The following is a 16,866-nucleotide window of genomic DNA, read 5'->3' on the forward strand; positions in this document are numbered from 1 at the left end:
TGATTCTAACAATCACTGGAACTTAGGATAAATATTTGAAAAAAGACAGATTACTCAGGTATCTTATAACAGTATGAAGACTGAAGCAAATCTATGCACATGAATAAATCTTTTTCTTAGGTCAGAAAATGTGATATTTAATTACCTTAACACCTATGGCAACAATAAGGTGCTTGGGAAACTGAGAGCTGTCAAAACAATACAGACATTTTTCCATTTGTGCAGCAAGACTCTGATGCTCAGCAATAGCTCTTTTCCTCTGATTCTCTTCCTCTTCACCAAGACGTTCTCTCTCAGCTGCTCTGGAGACAAACATGTCATCCAAAGTGTAATAATCTCCATCTGCTTTTCCCATAAACTGAAGAGTCCAAATAAAAAATTGGGAATTCAAAGTTAAGATTTTATTGTACTTCATCATCCTAAAGTCTTATCTTTAAGTTCTATGACAAAACATATTTAAAAATAAAGGAGCAATTAAACTTTAAGCTAGACCTGCAAAAATAAATCTATTACCATTATCACAGCTAAAGTTTAACAAATACCTGCTATGTGTAACTCCATATAATCTGATCATGTTTTACATTCCTATAAGGTGGGGACCATCATTTTCATTTAAAAGACTATGAAGCTAAACCACAAAAAGGTTAAGTAAACTACCTTCATATTATAAATTAGCATACTCACTACATAGAATATGTAGCATTTTTCTATCTATTTCTAGTCCTACTCTTCATTCTCCACACCTCCTCAAACATAAAATGTTTTTTTATTGATGCTATTAAAGCCAAATCATATTTACATAGTTATGTCCTTGCTTAAAATCCTCACAAAGCTCTATACTGTATACAGGACCAAGTTCAAAATATGGTGTGACCTACTAAATCACAGACACAGAAAGGCATGATGGTTAAGAATTTAGGCTATATACTCAAAAAAACCATAGCAAAATTTCACCCCCATCCATTTAATCATGGGCATGTTATTTAATCTTCCTGTGTTCTCTCTAGGCTTTATGTTTTCATGTTACAATAGTCAGACATTATCTGCCTACTAGAGTTATTCCACTTAATCCTCAGAACACATGCCTGGAACACAGGTAAGTACAATAAGACTGAATACATTATCAACCAATATGACCTAATATTAATAAAAATTTCACTCAACAACAGCAGTTGGATATTCTTCTCAAGTGTACACAGAACATCTATCAAAACAGATGATATGGCCGGCGCCGTGGCTCAACAGGCTAATCCTCCACCTTGTGGCACCGGCACACCGGGTTCTAGTCCAGGTTGGGGCACCGGATTCTATCCTGGTTGCCCCTCTTCCAGGCCAGCTCTCTGCTATGGCCCGGGAAGGCAGTGGAGGATGGCCCAAGTCCCTGGGCCCTGCACCCGCATGGGAGACCAGGAGAAGCACCTGGCTCCAAGCTTCGGATCAGCGCAATGCGCCGGCCGCAGCAGCCATTGGAGGGTGAACCAATGGCAAAAAGGAAGACCTTTCTCTCTCTCTCTCTCTCTCTCACTATCCACTCTGCCCGTCAAAAAAAAAAAAAAACATGATATTCTGGATAATAACGTCTCTGTGAACTTAAAAAGGCTATAGTAACAAACAGCATCAATATAGTAACATAAATCCACAAACATGGATTGAATTAGAAATCACTAACAGATTTTTGAGAGATTTCCAAGTATTTGGAGGCTAAACAGGGCACTTCTAAATAACACATGAATCATCAACACAATAAAAAAAGAAAATTAGGATCTGTTTTTAACTGAAATAAAACAGAAAAGCAATACATCAGAATTTGTGGGATGCTACTAAAGTAGAACTTAGAGGGAAAATTATAGCACTAAAGACCAGTATTAGAAAAAAAGAGAGGGGCCGGCACTATAGGGTAGCAGGTAAAGCCGCCACCTGCAGTGCCAGCATCCCATATGGGCGCCAGTTTGTGTCCCAGCTGCTCCACTTCCGATCCAGCTCTTTCCTATGGCCTGGGAAAACAGTAGAAGATGGCCCAAATCCTTGGGCCCCTGCACCTGCATGAGCGACCTGGAAGAAGCTCCTGGCTTTGGATTGGCATAGCTCCGGCCGTTGCAGCCATCTGGAGAGTGAACCAGCAAATGGAAGACCTCTCCCTCTCTCTCTCTGTCTCTCCTCTCTCTGTAACTCTTTCAAGTAAATAAACAAATCTTACGAAAAAAAAAAAAGGAGGTAGAAACCAAGAGAAACCTCAAATCAATGAGGTCAGCTTTCACCTTAAGAAGTTAGGGGGGGCCAGTGCCACGGCTCACTAGGCTAATCCTCCGCCTGCAGCGCCAGCACACCGGGTTTTAGTCCCAGTTGGGGTGCCGGATTCTGTCCAGGTTGTTCCTCTTCCAGTCCAGCTCTCTGCTGTGGCCCGGGAAGGCAGTGCAGGATGGCCCAAGTCCTTGGGCCCTGCACCCGCATGGGAGACCAGGAGGAAGCACCTGGCTCCTGGCTTTGGATCAGCACAGCGCGCTGGTCATAGCAGCCATTTGGGGGGTGAACCAGTGGAAGGAAGACCTTTCTCTCTTTCTCTCTCTCTCACTGTCTAAATCTGCCTGTCCAAAAAAAAAAAAAAGAAAATTTCTATAACATCATTACTGATAGGATCAAGTAAACAGATCATTATTAGTAAGTCACTTCTCAGGAAACATTCACTTCCTCACCCTATAATCAATTTATTTTTTCTCTTGAATTTTCTTCGTGATTATATAGGTTTGTATATGTATATGAATTTCTCTGTACCATGAATTATTTTAGATTGAGATCTTTATCTCAACCATAATTCATTACATTTTGAAAAATATCAGAAGTTGTCTCTAATCATGTTTATGATAATAGTGACCACCAACATGTAGGATATAAATAGTAATTTTAAGTACTCTCTAACACAAATATTCTTGAAACATCAGAACTGTTATTTTTGCCTGGCTTATTAAAAAAAGAAAAACAAGGATAAGAAACTAACAATCAAAATCATAGTTATAGGGCTGGCGCTGTGGCGCAGAGGGTAAAGCTACCACCTGCAGTGCTGGCATCCCATATGGGCGCCAGTTAGAGACCCGGCTGCTCTACTTCCAATCCAGCTCTCTGCTATGGCCTGGGAAAGCAGTGGAAGATGGCCCAAGTCCTTGGCCCCTGTACCTATGTGGAAGACCCAGAAGAAGCTCCTGGCTCCTGACTTTGGATCAGCACAGCTCCAGCCGTTGCACCCAAGTGGGGAGTAAAGCAGCAGATGGAAGACCTCTCTCTCTCTGTCTCTCCTTCTCTCTGTGTGTAACCCTGACTTTCAAATAAATAAATAAATAAATAAATCTTAAAAAAAAAAAAAAAGAAAATCATAATTACTGCAAAACAGAGCCAGGAATCAAAGACAGCTTAATCTGAATACAAAAAAATTAAAGAGTGTCTGACACATGAATGAAAAGTGAGTCTCAAAAGCAAATCTTTAAAACACAGAAAGCTTATATTGTGAATATAGTCTAGGAAGTAGAACAAAGAACTAAAAGAAACCTAAAATTTCATCTGTAATCAGCACATTAAATTAAGGGATTTTTCAGGAGGAACACAGATTTCTATGAGGCATTTTTTTAAAAAATACATTAACAGGCACAGATTACATACTTCTATATGTTAAACTGTACATATGTTATAGCCCATTGGTACTAAGAGAAAATAAACAATTTAGAAAATCAGTCAATTCAAATAAAATTTTGTATATTGAAGAAAGTGCTTCTTTAAATCTAGATTGCGGGGCTGGTGCTGTGGCACAGCAAGTTAACGCCCTGGCTGGAAGTGCCAGCATCCCATATGGGCGCCAGTTCGTGTCTCGGCTGCTCCTCTTCCAATCCAGCTCTCTGCTATGGACTGGGATAACAGTGCAATAAAATAGAAAATGGCCCAAGTCCTTGGACCCCTGCACCCCCATGGGAGACCCAGAAGAGGTTCCTGGCTCCTGGCTCCTGGCTTCGGATAGGTGCAGCTCCGGCCATCTGAGGAGTGAACCAGCAGATGGAAGATCTCTCTGTTTCTACCTCTCTTTGTAACTCCGTCTTTCAAATAAATAAAATAAATCTTTAAAAAAAAAAATCTAGATTGCATAGATGCTGACAAACCACTCTATTTTATTTATAGCACTTGAATTAAATAATTGCCAATTAAATCTGAATGATTCTTCAACTGAATCAACTGACATATGTCTCTCACCGATCCAAAAACAATTACTAATTTCTCTGCACCTCCAACTTGTAATTATTTGCATTTTTGTCACTTCTCTTTAAGGTTTGATCCAAAATATTTTCAGTTTGTCATACTTGTTCCATGACCTTCAGCTTATATATCTGAATATTTGTCATTAATAACCAACATTTTTGATGGACATATTATTAACAGATAGTAGAAAACACATTGAGCCTAGAAGGTGAAACAGAACAAAACTGCTAAAGAAAAGGAGTTGAAAGAAAGAAAAGAGGGGCATGAAGTACACTTCTTCACCATTTAGGTAGAATCCTAAAGAAAGTGATCAATATTGTATATGCTGAAGATAGTGCACCAAAATTTCGAGAATACTCCCAATAAATCAGAAAATATGGTAAAGTGGTCATAAGAATTAAAAGAATATGAAAGAGGGGCCAGCGCTGTGGTGCAGGAGGTTAATCCTCCACATGCAGTGCCAGCATCCCATACGAGCTCCAGTTCTAGACCCGGCTGCTCCTCTTCCAATCCAGCTCTCTGCTATGGCCTGGGAAAGCAGTAGAAGATAGCTCAAGCCCTTGGGGCCCTGCACCGGTGTGGGAGACTGAAAGAAGCTCCTGGCTCCTAATTTCAGATCAGTGCAGCTCTGGCTATTGCAGTGATCTGGGAAGTGAACCAGCAAACAGAACACCTTTCTCTCTCTCTCTCTCTCTCTCTCTCTTCCCCTTTCACTGTCTATAATTCTATTTCTCAAATAAATAAATAAAATCTTTTAAAAAATGAAAGAAATAAAAAGGTAAGATTTCAATACTACAAAGAGTAATCTAAAGATTTAATACAATTCTTTGATTTTCAAGGGCATATTCAGAGAATGGGTTACTGTCACAGACAGGTGCAAGACAAGAGGCTGCCTACAAAAGTCAAGGCCTGGAGTACTGCTGAGCTATGCAGAAACTGGTTACACAAGCTAAAATAATACCTTCCTAATCTAATATTTACTAGAAGCCCCAATGTTCAAAGCAGACCCTTTTTTAAAGGTATCCCCTCTTTTGCAGTTCTTCCTGTAACTCTTTAATTTTTAATTGCATTTATCTAGAGGTTCACTTAGATCTATTCCACAGTTTTGATATCCTAAACATTGTTGTATTTGTAGCACATATTGAATTAAAGCTTTAATAACATTTGTCTTTATTTTAGTGGAAAGTATATATCAGGAAGCCTGTTGTCTTAATTCTTTCCCACAAACAGCTCAACCTTGCATAAAGCATTAACCCCTTCTCCTACACTAACATTCTGCTTGATTAAAATTCTACAAAACAATGGACATTTTGGGGATCATAAGATTAAGCGTTCTTCCCTAAAATTAGGAATACAGCAATCATTAGCTAGCAGGACCACCAGCAAGCTCCAGCTTTCTTATGCAGAGTATAGTTCCCAACAAACCTAAAACCAGCAAGAGGACCGCAGCTGTCCTTCTCACGCCTTGCTGAGACAGACCTGCCGCTGTGAGCTTGTCAGCCAGTCCAAGTTGCCTTGGCCTCACCAACTGACCACTGATGCCATCTGGTGAATGAACCAGCAGATGGAAGATCTTTCTGTCTCTCCCTCTCTCTAACTAAATAGCCATTTTATTTCAAACAAATAAATAAAATCTTAAAAACAAATAAAGAAAAAGGACTCACCTTACCCAAAAAGAGATCTAGCCTTTGCCCTCTATTCCTCAGAGAAAATCTCTAAGCCATGAAAACATCCTGCCCGATAAGCTTACCTTTCTTACCTATGAGCCTTGGGCCATACTGGATAGCTTCTGCTAACAATGTGCTTTAAGTGTTTTTTGTTTGTTTGTTTGTTTTGAATGGCTTGGGGCCACATATAAGCTCTATCTCCTCAGTGGCTGAAAATTAAGGTCAGCCACATGGTCAGTTAACTATGTTTGGGTGGCAAACCATCAGAAAAAATCAGCACACTAATGCTTGGGTAAGCTCCCCTGGTTGGCCATGCTCCAAGTGTACCATCACAAATGACTCCTGGGAGAAGTCAGCACTGTCCAAAACTCCACTGGATGAGGACTGTTAAAAGATTCATGCTTGCAGCTCACCTAGACTCTGTCCCATGTGCCTCTTCTCTTGACTGATTTTAATATGTATTTATTATCTGTAACCAACCTTAACCATGAGAATAACAGGTATTTATTTTGAGTTGTTCTCACAAAATATTAAATCTGACCATGATTTTGGAGACTTCTGAATTTGGAATTGGTGTCAGAAATGAGAGAACTAAAAAAAAAAAAATCATGTTTGTCTGAAGGTCAGGGGTTCAGAACACAACTAGAAAATTGGTGGGGCTGGCACTGTGGCATAGTGGGTGGCTCAGCTCTGACCATTGCAGCCAACTGGGGAGTGAACTAGCGGATAGAAGATTCTCTCTCTTTCTGCCTCTCCTTCTCTCTCTGTGTAACTCTTTCAAATAAATAAATCTTTAAAAAAAAAAAAAAGAAGAAGAAGAAGAAAAGAAAATTGGTGACAAGGAGGACTAGGAGAGTTATGTATGTAGACCTCTCCCAGTTGCTACAGAGGGTGATATGTCACTAGGCACTTTTACTCACTGTCCCAATGACTTTCTGAAAAAGTAACATGTAGTGGTAGAAGTTTTACACATGAGCTCAGCAACATGAACTTTAACTCACCAAAGCCAATATGACTGCATTCAAGCTGAACACTCAATCTATCAACAACAGAGGCCAATACTGAGCTCCTGATATGAACACCACTTGCCAGGGAGATCAGGCAGCTACTTGGCAGGAGGATGAAGACACTGGACTGCATCCGTTATGGAAAGGGCAGTGACTTGTTTTTATTGGAATATGGATTTGCCCTCTTTGCATTCAATGCTTCTGCCAAAACGATTATCTGTGAACTTATGACATCATAGTGTTCCATATTTCACTTCTGACCAAGGAATTAATTTTACAGCAACTGAAGCATGGCAGTGGGCCCATATTCATGGAATTCAACAGTCTTACTATGTTCCCCATCATCTTGAAGTAATCAGCAAGATAATACAGTGAACTTGGCGGGGGTGGGGAGAGAGGCATTTAGTCTAGCAGTTAAGATACCAATTAACAGGCCCAATCTCATATTAGAATGCCTAGGTTAGAGTCCCAAATCCAACTCCTGATTCTATCTTCCTGCTAATGTAGACACCGAAGAGCATGATGTGCATGACGGCTTCAGTAATTGGGTACCTACCACCCACATGGAAAATCTGCAGTGAGTTTCTGGCTCCTGGCTTCAGCCTGACCCGCCCTAGTTCCTGGAGGCATTTTGAAGAGTGAACCAATAAATAGAGAAGAATGCATATATGCTCACTTGCTCGCTCTCTCAAATAATTTTAAAGAGACAACAGTGAACTGGCATTTTAAAGACTTCATAAAAACATAAAGACAACACCATATACAGCTGAGGTAATGTTTTCCAGGATGAAGTATGGGCTCTCAGTTAGCACCCAAACTCCTTTCCTACTTCTCCCAAAGACAGTATTCACAGGCCTAGGAATGTATTGGAAAAAAAAAAAAAAAAAAAAAAAAAACAGGAATGATCCACTTCACTCTTATCCCACATTGCACTCTAGCAATTTTTATTTTTTATTTTTTTTATTTTTCCACTTATCTTAGCCAAAAGGCCGAAAAGCAATATAATTTTTACTTCTTATCCCTGTGACTTTAGACACTACTGACCTAGAGGTTTTAGTTTCAAAGACAGAAATACTTCCACCATGGAACACAATGAGTCATTGAACTTGAAATCCGGACTGCCACCTGGCTTCTCATAACACCGAGTCAAGATTTAATCTAGGGTACTTATTCTCAAGGACCACAATTAAAATCGATGATAAATTACAAAAATTCAACTAAGTCAAAACTACCAATAATAGCCCAGATATTCAGAATGATGGTTTGGATCACCTCACCAGGCATAGAACTAGCTAACCTAAGGAACTAACATCAGCTAACATAAGGCTGAGGGCAAGGGAAGAGAAAATAGGTAGTAGAGAAAAGTAGTTACAAATACTGCTGAGAACCATATGACCAGTTGCAGAAGTAACCAATACATAATACTTACGAGCACCACTTCCATATTTTGGTCTGGATAGGTATTTCTATGTTAGCCATCTAACATATCAAAAATAGTTTTATATTTTCTTCCAGGGAAAACTTAGTATGTTTTTGGTTGTATACAGGACGGTTATATAATGGAAGGCAGAAGCATATTAAATTTTATTTGGAGATTAAATATGATTTAAAGAAATGTGCCATGGTAACACGAAGTAGGCAGTGGTCATTCTGCCAATTTGTCCAATCGGATGTACCTTATCAGAAAGCCCTTTTTGCCCCCTATATATATGTTTCTGGTTAGGGCAGGTAACAAAAGAGACTCTTATGGGGAACTTGGAAGGCAGAAACAAGCAACAGCCACTTTAAAGCTTGTATATATTGTCACTTATCTGTTGGCTCGCCTCACTGGTCTAAGGATAGTAGCTGATCCTGCAACTGTTCCACCTTCTCCCCATCCTCTCTGATTTCTGGGTCTGACTGTATATTTACCTCCTGGTTTCTTTCTTTTTTTTTTTTTTAAGATTTATTAATTTATCTGAGAGGAAGAGTTACAGACAGAGGGGGAGAGAGAGAGAGAGAGAGAGAGAGAGAGAGAGAGAGGTGCTCCATCACTGGTTCACTCTCCAAATGGCTGCAATGGTCAGAGCTGAATCAATCCAAAATCAGGAGCCAGGAGCTTCTTCTGTGTCATCCACATGGGTACAGGTGCCCAAACACTTGGGCCATTTCCCACTGCCCTCCCAGGCTACCAGCAGGGAGTTGGATCAGAAGTGGAACAGATGGAATACAAACCAGTACCCATATGGGATGCAGCCAGCACAGGCCTAGGCTTAACCTACTATGCTACAGTGCAGTCCCCTACCTCCTGGTTTTCATATGACATTCATACCACCAAGGTCAGAGAACAAATATGGACATGTATTTCTGTCCATCTTGATGGTTCCAGCTCATGCTTGTTCTTGTCTCCCTACTCTTATATCCATTTTCCCTCACAAGCACCTGCACCATGGACTTCAGGTGCAACATCAGATGTATATGCAATACCTTTAAAGAAACTGCTTCAAGGGAAGGGTGTTGTGGTGCAGCAGTAAAGCTGCCTCTTGCAATGCAGGCATCCCATATCAGAGTGCCAGTTCAAGTCTTGGCTGTTCTGCTTCTGATCCAGCTCCCTGCTAATAATGTGCCTGGGAAAGCAGCAGCAGATAGATTATCACCCAAGTACTTGAGTTCTTGCTACCCACAAGGGAGATCCACATGGGCTTCTGGCTTCAGCCTGGCTCAGCCCTAACTGGGCACCTGGGGAATGAACCAATGTTTGGAAGATTCTCATTCTCTCTCTCTCTCTCTCTCTCTCTCTCTCTCTCTCTCTCTAAATCCACCTTTCTGGGCACCTGGGGAATGAACCAATGTTTGGAAGATTCTCATTCTCTCTCTCTCTCTCTCTCTCTCTCTCTCTAAATCCACCTTTCAAATAAAATATATCTTTTTAAAAATGATTATGAAGAGCTCTGTCATTCTTTTTAAAAAAAACAGTAATACCAGAAACTACTACAGCAACTCCCACAAATGAATAAGGTCAACTCTTCCTTAATAAGAAATCTCTAGGTGGGCATTGTAGCACAGCAGGCTCAGCTACCACTTGGGATACCAACACATCCTACATCCAAGTGCTGGTCTGAATCCTAGCTACTCTGCTTGCAATCCATCTTCCTGCTAACACAGCAAGTAATGTCTCAAGTACTTGCGTACCTGACACCCAAGCAGGAGATCCATATGGAATTCCTGACTCCTGAATGCAGCAGAGACCAGCCTTGGTTGTTGTATGCATTTGGAGGAGTGAACCAACAGATGGACCATCTCTCTCTCTCTCTTTCTCTGTCTCTCTCTCTATGCCCCCTCACTTCTCTCCTCCTTCCTTCCCTCCCTCTCTCTGTTGCTCTTTCAAATAGATCAAAATAAATATTTTTTAAAAGAAATCTGTTTGTGTTTCTCTAATTGAAAAGTAACCAATACAAATCTATCATTCTGTAAAGAGCAGCATCAAACTCCTTTTGTTCACAGGCTCTGCTTGTACAATGTTTTTAAAGAATGTTTAAGAACAATATTATTTTAATATTTTTTTCCTTTTCTTAAAAGACTTCTTTATTTATTTATTTGAGAAAAACAGTTACAGATAAGAGAGACGTCTTCCATCCACTGGTTCATTCCCAAATAGCCACAATGGCCAGAGTTGGGCAGATCTGAAGCCAGGAGCCAGGAGCTTCTTCTGCATCCCCCACATAGGTGCAGGGGCCCCGTACTTGAGCCATCTGTCATTGCTTTTCCAGGACATAAGCAGAGAACTGGATTGGAAGAGGAGCAGCCAGGACAGGAACCAGCACCCAAACGGGATGCCAGCACTGGGGCAGAGGCATAGCCTACTACACCGCAGCACTAGCCCCTATTTTAATATGTTTAACCATTGTTCAAAACTAGTGTAAACACTAAAAGAAATTCAAATATTCCAAATGTCAATTTCATAATATGACGGTTAGGATAAATGTAATTATAAAATAAAACCATTCCTTTTCTGCTTTAGTCTGTTTCTTATGAACAAATCTGTTCATATTAATTTCCACAGTCCACTCAGATAACACTACTCAACTTTTCCTTCTTCTTCAATGGTCTTTCTTTCCCTTTCTAACAATTCTTCCAAATCAGAAATTCTTTAAACATGCTAAATATTTGTCTACTAAAAACATTAGACTAGAATATATATATATCTACCTGCTACCCAGTCATAGCTAGATTTCTTAAATAAACTGCCCAGGGAAAAGAAGAAAGAAAGAAATCAAAGTTTCATTAAACGATGATAATTGATAATAATATGTGAGGTGTCAAATTATGACTCATGTTTAAAATAGAACTTTTGAGATTTTTAAATGTTAGAATACATCTTTCTGGGTAAATTTTCCAAATACCTACGGGTTTACCATTTAAGTAGTTATGCATCACTAACAACACTTTGGTCCACAATGAAAAACGTGCATGATGGTGGTCCTGTAAGACTGTACCATGTAATGATGTCATTGCCATCTTACTTTGTACAAGTCTTCCCTATGATTTTTGCACAAAGACGCAATTGTCCAAAGATACAATTCTCAGAATGTGTTCCCATTCTTAAGTGATAAATGACTACATAAAAACATTTCTTATTAGTCATTTCAAATGAAATGTTCTGTATTATTTATAGACTTTCTACCTTTTAAAATGTAAAACAGAACTTAATTTAATATTTCCCTGATGAGTACTGACATTAATAATATGTCTTAATTCAGGAATGGCACTTTGGAAGGCCTGTTGCTTCTATGCCAGCACAACAATCAAGATTTCCATAGTGTATTTAGATATTTGTTACCCATTTTTAAATTCTCATTATTTGCTCTCTATATAACATCAGCTGTCCATTGCCAAAAGCATTTCTCACTGTGGTAGCCTGTTTTCTTACTTCTAATTTGATGCTTTGCCATACATATTTCTACTCTAAAACTGAATTGGGTCAGCATAGCTGGTTAAACTGCCACCTGCAAAGTAGGATCCCATATAAGAGCTTGGTTCAAGTCCCAGCCACTCTGCTTCCAATGCAACTAACACACTTTAGAAAGCAGAAGAAGATAGCCAAAGTACTTGGACCACTGCATCCATATGGGGAATCAGATGGAGTTCCTGCCTCTCGGCTTCAACCTGGACCAGCCCCAACTGTTGTGGCCATTTGGGGAGTAGACCAACAGATAGAAGATCTCTTTCTCTCTGTCTCTACTACTCCTCTTTCACTCTGCCTTTCAAATAAAAAAAAAATAAATCCTTAAACAAACAAATAGAACGAGATAATCAAGTATATTAGAATTATGCATAACCTAAAAGTAGAGCTTCAAAAATACTTCTTCCAGATTATCGTAGTTCTTGGACTTACAGTAAAAATAGAAAACATACCCCATAAGCCACTAAAATTTGATTAGCATCAAGAAGTGAAAAGGCCACACTGTAATATCATAATAAAAGATTCATATGTGTGTTTTATTCCCTGGCCCACAATGACATCCTAGCTAGAAGTGACTTTTTGAATCCTGTGGCTTTTACTATCAATTCATATATGTATATTGCACTATCATAGCACTAAAATATAAGAAAACTTATTCCATACATCTCCAAAATTAATTTAAGGCTATTTACAAACCAATCAAAGATTAAGGTCCCAACAAGGGATTATTTTTCAAAGTGAACTAGGGCCAACCTGGTAAACACAAAGAACTAGTAAGACAACATAATTCAAAGTATGGCGCTAGACTTCATCTTATATTCATACTATGCAAAATACTATATGATTAAAACCACCACAATTCGTAAAGAATCTGTATCATTCTCATTATTATCAGCTTTTTTCAAATGACTAGAAATATACCTGTATGTTTCATTTTGTTTGTACAGTTATCAGATAAGTATCCTAAAAAGTCAACAATCCTTTGATAGCTTGCCTTCTGATGATTAAATAATCATTAAGCTTTAGCTGAGAGAAAAATCTCAAATGAAATACAATTTTACAGTACCTCAGCTAATATACACTATTTCTAAAAATTGTTCTCCTATTAAATCATGTAACACTGCAGTGCTAAAGTCAGCAGCTAAATAGATATGCTGCATGGATCATACATTTTAAACAGCAAGGCCTGTTGAAACAAACAAGACAAACAGAATTCTATTAAATCATATTAAAATCTTGGGATTTTAATATGTAATCAGAATTAAACCTTTCACTTTCAGATTATTTAAACTTGTTAAATTGACTTCTGACTTGTTATCCTTGTTCTTCACAATCATTTGACAATTAAAACTAATATTTTAAAAGTATAATGCTTTCATGGCACAAGAATGAGTCATTCTTCCATAAGTCATTGTTTCTAAAAGGGAAAACAAAATCATCAGCATGGCACAGGAAAAAAGGAGAAATCACTGAAAATGGAAGTAGACATTTCAGATATCATAAATAACACAGGAGACTTGATCAACAACCAAAGTCTAAGAAAGTTTTAAATTCTATACTATATAAAGTAAATATAAATAAAAATAAACTCTAATGTTAGTTTTGAAAACCAAGTGCCAATGTTTTTCACTAAAATATTTCATTATCTAAAAGTCCTGGTAACATTTATGAGTAATCCCTGCCATCATTCCCTAACAAAATGGGTAATTTACCACTAATCTTCTGAGAAGCATACATATACTATCCTTGTTTTTCATTTTAGTCTGCATACAGATAGAGTATACCTTTTCCCTTATCCAAAATGCTTAACCAAAAGTGTTCCAGATTTCAGAGTTCAGAATACTTGTAGAGAATACCAGTTGAGCATGCCTAATCCAAAAATCCAAAATCTAAAATCTGAAACTTTTTGAGAGGTGTCTTGGCACTCATAAAGTTTCAGATTTTCGAGTATTTCAGGTTTCAAAGTATTTTTGATTTCAGATTTTTGGATTAGGGATGCTCAATCTGTAGGAATAATTTTAAGTTTATTTTCCCATGTTTCTACTATGGCATTATTGGGTCATATCTATTATGCCAGAAGACGTAATAAATATCCTGATTCCTTCCTTAAGTCCTTATTGGAAGACAGACATCAAAAGTAATTAACAGCAGGACTCAAACCTATCTACCATGTGACATTGGTTTATGCGTAATTCTATATGTTAAATACTCAAAGTAAGGCACAGATTATAGAAAAATGTGGTTGTTTTTAATTAGGTGGTTTTAAATCATTGCTAGTTTTAGGCAATTTAATAATGCAAGTATACTTTCTTTCATTACATTATTTGTTAAGCATCTGAGCTTCCAGTTACACACTAAAACACACTGAAAGAATAGCACTACTTTTGAAATTTAAAAACATATATATTTAATTCTTAATTTTTTGTACTACAAATTAACACACATTTCAGGAAACCTGCCCCATGATCTCATTCACTTGTGACCACACATCTTCCACCTGTTAAGACATGAAAATGACAATTTCCCTGCAGCTCAGTCAGCACTGTGACCATTTTGGGAAACTTTTAAAATGTGGTCTCTATCAGAACAAAGTAGAGAAGACTGGCAATAAAAAGCAAAACAAAGAAATGAAATATAGCACTACATTTCTTCTAGGTTTAAGATACCACCTTATTCATGTTCTTTCTGTGCTTGTTTTTAAATATCATTGTTGTGTAATCAAGAGACATACATGGAAATAACAGAAAATACCTAAGTTTTCAAAGCAATTTAGTGTAATAGTGAAAAGGGGGTTTTTGGAGTTCCACGCACAAGTCTCAAATGTGTAACTCAAGAAAACAAAGATTTATTAAATGCCATTATGTACTAAGTACAGTATGTGGTACAATACAATGGAGAACAAAAGCAGAGAAAGGAATGAAAATTACACACTAGAGTGAGAATGACAGATGACAACTAACAGATTACTCAAAGAATTGCCAGGTTAAAGATATGCTGAGAATTTAAGACACAGAGAAAGTCACCCAGTCAGAGGTAAAGAAAGATTTCCTTGAAAAAGTAATAATAGAGGTGATACTTGAATGAATCTTCTATCTAATCAACTAAACAAAAGAGTGTAAAAGATGGCAAATAATAGTGGAAACATCACATGCACAGAAACAATCTGTGGCAGCAGAAAACATAGCACATATGAGGAACTGAATATAACAGCATGGTTAGAACAAAGGATGAGAAGAAAAGAGAACACGATTATAATCAAAGCTAGAGGAGTAGAGACCAAATCATTCGAAGTTTTGTCAGGTCTCAATAGAGAATGGAGTCTTACACTAGTACTTCACAGTTGCAACAACCAAAACAGCATGTAATGGCACAAAAACAGACACATACACTAATGGAATAGAATAGAGATCCATAAATAAACTCACTCATCTAGAGCCAACTGATTCTCAACAGATACAAAAAAATACAATGGAAAAAGACAGCCTCTTCAATAAATAGTGCTAGGAAAATTGAATATCCATTTGCAGAAGATTAAACTTAACCCCTACCACTCTATACAAAAACCAACTCAAAATGATCAAAGACATAACTGTACAACAGGAAACAATAAAAGTGTCAGGGGGCCAGCACTGTGGCATAGCGGTTAAAGCCTGCAGTGCTGGCAGCTCGAGTCCTGGCTGCTTTACTTCCAGTCTAGCTCTCTGCTGTGGCCTGGGAAAGCAGCAGAAGACGGCCCAATACTTTAGGTCCCCGCACCTATGTGGGAGACCCAGAAGAAACTCCTGGCTCCTGGCTTCGGTTTGGTGCAACTCCAGGCATGTGGACATTTGGGGAGTGAACCAGCTAGCGGGTAGAAGACCTCTCTCCACCTCTGCCTCTGTGTGACTCTGGCTTTAAATAAATAAATCTTAAAAAAAAAAAAAAAAAAAAAGTACCAGAAGAAAACCATAAGGAAAATACTTCAAGACATTGGCACACACAATAACTTTTAGGACAAAAATGCAGGCAACAAAGGCAAAAACAAACAAATGGAATTATACCAAAGTAAGAAGCTTCCACACAGCAAAGAAACTAATCAACAGAATGAAAAGACAATCTACAGAATATGAGAAAATATTTACAAACTACAAGGGACTGGTATCCAGAATATATAAGGAACTCAAAAACTTAACAAGAAAAAATTACCAGATTAAAAAATGGGTAAATGGGGGCCAGCATTGTGTTGAAGCAGGTTAAGCTGCTGCTTGTGAGGCCAGCATCCTGTATCAGAGCACCGATTCAGTCCCATCTGCTCTGCTTCCAACCCAGCTCTCTTCTAATGCATCTGAGAAGGCAGTGGAAGATGACTGAAGTATCTAAACCCCTGTTACCCAGGTGAGAGACCCAGATAAATGCCTGGATGCTAGCTTCAGCCTGGCCGGCCCGGGCTGTTGTGGCCATCTGGGGAGTGAGTCAGCAGTTGGGAGATTGTCTGTCTCTTTCTCTGTCTCTCTCTCTGTCTCTCTATCTCTCTCTGGAAAATGATCAGAATACACATTCTCAAAAGAGAAAGAAAAATGGCCAACAAACATACAAAAAAATGCTCAGCAACATTAGGCATCATAGAAATCTATGTGAGGCCGGTGCCGCGGCTCACTAGGCTAATCCTCCACCTGTGGCGGCGGCAACCCGGGTTCTAGTCCCGGTTGGGTGCTGGTTTTGTCCCGGTTGCTCCTCTTCCAGTCCAGCTCTCTGCTGTGGCCTGGGAAGGCAGTGGAGGATGGCCCAAGTGCTTGGGCCCTGCACCTGCATGGGAGAACAGGAGGAAGCGCCTGGCTCCTGGCTTCGGATCGGTGCAGCGTGCCAGCCATAGCGGCCATTTGGGGGGTGAACCAACAGCAAAGGAAGACCTTTCTCTCTGTCTCTCTCTCTCTCACTGTCTAACTCTGCCTGTCAAAAAAAAAAAGAAAGAAATCTAAGTGAAAACCAAAATAAGCTATCACCTTACCACAGTTAGAATGGCTATTATTAA

General features: G+C 38.8%; 1 protein-coding gene across 6 annotated transcripts in view; it reads right to left on the minus strand.

Moving 5' to 3' along the window:
• The window catches only part of CWF19L2 (CWF19 like cell cycle control factor 2), a 155,727-nt gene that overhangs the window by 32,727 nt on the left and 106,134 nt on the right, over window positions 1-16,866 (minus strand). For all 6 annotated transcript variants that reach the window (XM_062196955.1, XM_062196954.1, XM_062196956.1 and 3 more), the window contains one exon: window positions 146-358. In XM_062196955.1, the coding sequence (XP_062052939.1) occupies window positions 146-358 (213 nt within the window). The remainder of the gene's footprint in view (window positions 1-145; window positions 359-16,866) is intronic.

The sequence above is a fragment of the Lepus europaeus genome, chromosome 7, assembly GCF_033115175.1.
Source record: "Lepus europaeus isolate LE1 chromosome 7, mLepTim1.pri, whole genome shotgun sequence".
Taxonomy (NCBI): Eukaryota; Metazoa; Chordata; class Mammalia; order Lagomorpha; family Leporidae; genus Lepus; species Lepus europaeus.